Source organism: Cajanus cajan, chromosome 7 (genome assembly GCF_000230855.2).
Source record: "Cajanus cajan strain Asha chromosome 7, NIPB_CcT2T_4, whole genome shotgun sequence".
NCBI lineage: Eukaryota > Viridiplantae > Streptophyta > Magnoliopsida > Fabales > Fabaceae > Cajanus > Cajanus cajan.
In genome coordinates this window covers 16,644,362-16,651,469 of record NC_138523.1, presented here as the reverse complement: position 1 = coordinate 16,651,469, position 7,108 = coordinate 16,644,362, and the positions used below count along the sequence as shown (strand labels likewise).

The following is a 7,108-nucleotide window of genomic DNA, read 5'->3' as shown; positions in this document are numbered from 1 at the left end:
TCCAACTCAATCAAACCTATCAAAATGTGATTAAGTTTGAGTTGAATTAGTCAATTTCATGGGTTGACTACAACCCGTTTACATCCCTACACAAAAGTAAGCTAGATTTGTTTTTGGTATGGTCTAACAAAGGGAAACAATATTCTCTTCTAAAGAGAGTTTGCAAATGTCAAAGTGAAACTCGTTAAATTTAGATCTTGGTTGCGGTAATTAACGGCCAAGATTTTTTCTAATTGGTCTATGATTCTTTATGCATTGCTTGAAAGTTTTGCAGTGAGTACAAACATATTGTATGTTTGTATATGGCTCCTTTTACCCCTTTTTGAATATATTTTTCCTTTGCTAGATTAAAAAAAAAACTTTTTCATTTCCTTGTTAAACTAACTACCAATGTTTACCTATTGAATATGATATATAGAAAATTGAGAAAAGGCGTTTGTGTAAAACTAATTTACAACAACTAATATTGATATTTCAAGAATACTTTATTTGATTTCTCTTTTATAGATACTTTAATGTAAAGCTCATATGAATTTTTTAAAAAATTATTACTATTACTAATAATAAAAATTGCTGAGATATCGTTTTCAATATTTTGAACATATATATTTCAGAATTTCATATTCTTACATGGCGAACGCTTCGAGGCAGCTCTTGTTCCTCTAGCTCATTATGTATTTCGCGTCATAAGCCTATAACGTGGGAGACCTTTTAGGAATATTCAAAACAAGTAAATTAAATTATATTCATTTAGAAAATTAGTATTTTGGGAATATTGATGAAAATCTTAGATTTGCATGATCCGAGAAGCCCATGATCCAAGAAATAAGAGTCAACGAAAAATTCATCACCATCTTGAAAGAGACATTCTTTCTTTAGCAAATGCTAATATACTTAGCTCCCATGTGCCTCTTTCTTGCACAAGTGACAGCCAGACCTCCAAATTGCAGACCAAAGAACTTGAATAGAGAGAAATATAAGTAGCATCTCAGCTTTAGGATTATGAAAAAATAAAAAAGAAAGTTTACCTTGCATCATTGAATTAAAACATTATTAGCCAATACAGATGAAAATAAGTTGAAATTCAATTCTAAACACGCAGATGAAAGAAAGTAGCTAGGACTAGGAAAAATATCTGTTTCAGTTGCTTTTTTATACCTATATTTTGTAATAAAATTCCCAAAACAATAATGTACTAGTAAGGCCATTCGACCACTAAGTGGTCGATACCCAATCGGCATCCGAACAGCCAAACCAGGTGGTCGATGCCCAATCAGCACCTGAATGGCCAGACCAGGTAGCCGACGGTTGATCGGCCACCGAAGACAACTCAGATCATTAATCAAGGGTTAAAGATTATCCCTAACCAGGAGTTAAGAGTTAATCACACCAATAAGCCGATTAGAGGCGTATTACCTAATATGGTAACCCTGTGGCAGGGCCCATCAGTGTCAGTATAAATAGCTCATGTCACGAGGTAACGTCACTGTTCATTAATTACTATCGATATCTGTGCTTGTCCTGACTTGAGCGTCGAAGTGCCTTTTGCAGGTACATCCCCCTCACCGGAATATTCGATTGAAGCTCTCGTTCGACTCTCAGAGTACGAGAAAATTGCCAGTGTACCCTTCAGACAGGTACAAATAACAATTATCAATTTAATTACAAACAACCCTTCCGAAGCAAAACTTGTGTTATACATCAGCTTAGTTTTAGTATATATATATAGCTTACCTTAAACAATCATATAGTTGTGAAGACAGACTTAGATGAATAGCTAAATTCTTTCGATAAAAATTAATTATCATAAAATTGATAAATATTTTATACCGACAATATAATTAAAAATAACTTAAAATACCGGAATCACCAAAAAAAAATAAATGAATTATATAGTATTAATTACACTCCACAAAGGTTCCCTGAAAATGAATTGACTGATAGGGATGATTGAATCCAACTGTTATAAATTTTGCATTTTAGAAAAGTAAAATTACGATGATTTCAACTAGTTGGTATGTATCAGGTACAGGTAAATGTTATGAGTTATGCCTGGACACTATTTTTTTTTTTTTTCCCATAAAAAAGTTGGTATGTAAAAACTCCAATTATAGTTGTAGTTTGAGATATAGCCAGGTTTGCCTTATGTAGCAAGCTAGAACTTCCCCCCTCAAACAGTGATAATATACATTCTTTTAAGAACACACGTATCTTTTATCGGAAACCATCTTGTTTAAATCACTATTATGAAAATTCTCTTTTCGAGCATTTAATACAGTTGCAGAACTAAAACCCGAAATCGTTGATTAATTAAGCTGGAACAATCGTTCACCATGAGAGGATCCACGTGATAGTAGAGATATAGTTTTTCCTTTAAAGAATGCCTTCCGTATCAAGTACATCATGTGTAACATAGTATATCAGCCATCGATCTCTGCTGTAAAATTTTCTTTCACAAAAATGGAATGGCTGTGAAAACATGTGACTTTCCACTAACTACTTTGAATCAGCATTGAGTGGTGAGGGAAGAGTAGGGTTAGGATCGATGCTACCCTTTCGTGGGAATGTGCTTCTCATATCTATGTTGTCTGCTGTTGAAAGAAACTTGAAATGGTGCTATCGATGGCTTTGCTTCCCCACTTACCCTCATCACCACCAATTCCGTCATGCCACGTGTCCTCAGCACCGACACCCTGTATTAGCCTTCGGGGGTGTGACACACTCTCAGCCTTACCTACCCCCATGCATCCTCATGTGCATGGGGTGCATACACATTCCCAAGACCATCATATCCATCATCTCATGTGCATCAAAACAAACCTAACCCCAACACTCAAATGTGCTTTGGGACCTCAAAGCTTCACCGTACCACATATAACCCCACTCTTTAGCAAATTAGCATTACCACCTTCTCTTGAAATTTCCCTCTCTAGATCTCACACAAAGAGGGTGTGCATTTTTTATGAAACAAATGCAATCAAGGTTTTAAAATACAATTTTATTCGCAACGTCAAGATTTTTGGTGTGTCTGATACAACAACATATATTGCAATTGTGATTACATCAGCAACATCTGTCTACAATATCAAGGAATGCGACAAAACTCGCAACTGCGATTGCAATTTAAAACCTTGAATGCAGCTTTGTGGTGATGGAGAGTGGGTGGAAACCTGAGGTTGAGATATCACCAAATTGTCCTAGGTGTGGTTCTTCCAACACCAAGTTCTGCTACTATAACAACTACAGCTTAACTCAACCAAGGTACTTTTGCAAGGGATGCAGAAGGTACTGGACCAAAGGAGGGTCTCTCCGCAATGTGCCTGTGGGTGGTGGTTGCAGAAAAAACAGAAGAGGTAACAAGACCTTGTTGAGACAATCCATTGATGGTTTCACTTTCAAAAATTCACCTAGTAACCGTGCCACAGATCATAATAATAACCCTGTTGGGCATTCTTATGATCCTAGAATAAGGAATTCTTCAGCTTCTAGCTCCTCCTCAGTGATGAGTGACGGACCTAATATTGATCTTGCCCTAGTGTATGCAAATTTCCTCAACCAAAAGCCCAAATCTGAAGCTGATGAGCTTGAGGGTAATCCAGATCAAGTTCAAACAGTTTTTGATCCTTCTCTAGAAGTTGGTCCAAGTACTTTGCCTGAAGAACTTGGTCTTACTGCGTGTTTGACGCTTCCTGAACAACCATCCATTATTGAGGGTAATAACAATGACATCCAAATGTGCCCTAACGAGTTCAACTCTATGCCGATTCTTCAAAAGGATGGAATTGAACAATGTAGTAGTCATGGTGGTGCTATGAATTTTGAGCTGCCACCATTGCCGGGTGAAGAGGAAGCCTCACATGATCATATGATGTGGTCAAACTCTGAGATGATGATGAATCATGCATTTCATCAAGTCACACAATTGCCACTACTTGGACCTGAAGTTCATGATGCAGACTTGTTAATAGGTAATTGGAGCCCCTTTGATTTGCCAAGAGATGCTTCTTTTTCCAGGCCTTGATAAAAGAAAATGATTCTCTTCATTGTTGCATTGCTTGCATGTTATATATATGTAGTTATGTATAGAATGCATTGTTACAAGTTTACAAGTGTAAACAAATTAATAGGGTCTTGGCCTATAACAACACTATACATACTAGTACTATACACTGATAAACTCTCTTTACTATTGATGATCGCATTTAATGTTATACGTCAGTCTGGTTTTAGCACAGTTCCCTGGTTTTCAATTTTGGTTGTCAGAAAAGGGAATTCTTCATCATGAGAAGTTAGTTTGTCTTATGATCAGAAACAATTTCTTGGCTTAATTCAATCAATTGTTGCTCCAGTGGCAGCAGTGATACTATCTATGACTTTTTATTATAAAAAACAAAAGGAAAAGATAAAATGAATGAGTTAAAATCAACTCATTACTCATATATATATATATATATATATATATATATATATATATATATATATATATATATATATATATATATCAGCTTTTTTAAGACATTAAACGGTATAGTTTCTATAAAATAGTTAATTTTAACTTCCAAGAAAAAGTCAATTTATTTTATTTTCTATAAATGGTTTAAAGAAGTTTATGCAATAATAGATTGTTGATGGTTTTTTGTTTTTCTTTTTTTCATTATTAACATAAGATAAGAGCCTGCAACGATTATTTTTGTGGTATATATAGTTCTTTGTTAGAAGTCACAAGAGTATCCTCAACTCTCACCACCTAGATAATGTGGGAATTTTCCATTTGATTATTCAAATCAACAAAAATTACTAGTTAAATGCAATGAAACTAGGTATAAATAAATATATATATATATATATATATATATATATATATATATATATATATTATATATATATATAGCAATGCAACTTGTTATTTTACATCATTGGTGATATTTTAATTACCATACCACTTACTTTGTTCTTCTTTTCAAAAGATTTTCCTACTTTGTTAAATAAGGAAACAATGACCGCCACATCATTTGTGGTAAATAAATTACTACAAAACTTTTATATGGAAGTTTAAGATTCTTAAAATTCATAATTCAACGCGCATTTCATTGTGATTCCTGTAAACTGCACGTATTCATCCCACCGATTCTTCTTGTTTTTATTTTTTATTTATTTTTATTGAGTCCTCCCCTTAATTTACACATATCCCAAATTCCCAATTATATTTTATGAACAGATCGAATGAATTGCATTAGCTAGAACTATCTCCAATTAGGCCATTCAATTGAACCTTAAAAACATTAAACATGACCTACTTTTTTGAAGTATAAATCGTGGGCTTCCTACTTGGTTGTCAACGAACGTTACATGGTTTTACTTGAAAATATTTAGGGTAAAATATTTGTGTTGAATTACCAGAAGCCTTTGACAAGTATAAGAGTCAGCATTAGGGTATTAATTAATGCAGTTTACATTAACCGGTGACTCTCAATTACCCTCTGAATTCCAGATCAACTAATTGTATATATGAAAATAACTTATTGGGCATAACCAAGTTGAAGAAGGGTCACTCTTTCTCCAATTCTCCTTAATTCGGTCAGAAACTTATGTCCATACAAAATTTCTTTCATGTTCATGTGTGTGTATTTAATTTGACCTTCCGCATTAAATGAACGTATAAACATCCAACTAAACATATATTGATGGTGACATAACATAGCGAAACTCATGAATCGCACACTTTGTAGTTTGTAGGGAGTAGGCCCTAGGGCAACCACTATTATTTTGTCTTTTATTTTTTGTTAGGGAAGAAATATTCAAAAGTTTGAATGTTCAGAAGGACTTGAAACTACAAACTTGAAAAGCGAGCGTTCACCGACCTCAAATTGTGTGCAACACATGATCCCAGAAAAGCCCATGATCCAATAAAGTGGCCCCCACGTCCGGCTTCGAGTATATGAAAATAATGTATAGTTTAATTATTACATGATCGATAAAATCTCTTCTTAGGAGGACCATATGGACAATAATATTAATTTATATGTTAATGTATACCTTCTTAAATTATATCAATTCATTTTCCCATGAGTGTTCATTTCTTCATGCCGTAAAATGGTCGTGTCGAAGGGGTGGCAGTACCGTGTGCAAGCTGTTGCTTTCTGTACACACAAGTGTAGAGGGTGGAAATTTATTTCGAGTCTGTGTATTTCAATTTGAGTTCTTTTGGTTGAATAAGTGATTTTTTTTATTTTTATATATCAATTCAAACAATAACAGTGTTTTACTTTCAACTTGAAGATGCATATAAATTAAATTAAAACCTCAATTTAGATCAACACTTAATTAGTGACAAGGATTTAGTCTTGATTTTTTAAATCAAATTTCATAATTATATCATTTTCAAATAATTGTTCAAATTTAGAGGGAGTGATAATGAACCGAGTTAACTCAAAAATAGTTTAAAATCCAATTCAATAATTAACTCGTTGAAGTTGCCATGAACCAAATGGATTAAACTTGAGTTAAAGATGATTCGATAAATAAATGAGTTGAACATGAGTTGTGTATAATTCAACTCATTTACTTCATGAATTAGCTCAATATATAAATATATAATTTATATGAATAATTTCCTATTTAATTTCTACTTATTAAAGTTAAAAGAACTTTCAAAACTTAGTTATAAGTTAATAATAATAAAAGAAGTGAACACTTTAGAATTTCAAAGTTATGATTGAGTTTTCTACTATTTTATGCAAGGTGAAGTAATTTTAATTTATACAGAATTTATTAGTTGTAATCATGTTTCTTTAGACTCATATTTTGTAATCTTGCAAAGCTAATAGAATAAGTTATGTTTTGCCTTTTTAAAAATATGAACAATTATTTTGTCTAATATATATTATGGAATTGAAATTTTAAAATATATAAGATTAAAAAAAATTGAGTTTTGGTTCATGTAATTCGAGCTAATAAGCTGAATTGAACTGCTGGTGAACTTAACCAAGTCAAGTTCAAGATGGAAAAAAGGTTCATGGCGAACTCAAATCGAGCTACGAACTAAATCAAATGTTATTGATGATGTGGTCAAGGACTTTCTTGAAATTTTTCTTGATGAAGTGCCAGG

General features: G+C 33.1%; 1 protein-coding gene across 1 annotated transcript; it reads left to right on the top strand.

The window, feature by feature from the left end:
* The first annotated feature begins 1,421 nt into the window (after positions 1–1,421).
* On the top strand, positions 1,422–4,177 carry LOC109800072 (dof zinc finger protein DOF3.5). The gene is made up of 3 exons (XM_020360755.2): positions 1,422–1,454; positions 1,552–1,637; positions 3,142–4,177. Exons 1-3 carry the CDS (start codon positions 1,422–1,424, stop codon positions 4,019–4,021), a joined length of 999 nt encoding a protein of 332 aa, XP_020216344.2. The 3' UTR covers positions 4,022–4,177.
* The last annotated feature ends 2,931 nt before the right edge of the window (positions 4,178–7,108 follow it).

Excerpts from the sequence above, each read along its gene's own strand:
- LOC109800072 (XM_020360755.2), top strand. The coding sequence starts at position 1,422 with ATGGTAACCCTGTGGCAGGGCCCATCAGTGTCA. Across the intron at positions 1,455-1,551 it reads GGCAGGGCCCATCAGTGTCA|GTACATCCCCCTCACCGGAA; the intron begins GTATAAATAGCT and ends TGCCTTTTGCAG. Across the intron at positions 1,638-3,141 it reads CCAGTGTACCCTTCAGACAG|CTTTGTGGTGATGGAGAGTG; the intron begins GTACAAATAACA and ends CCTTGAATGCAG.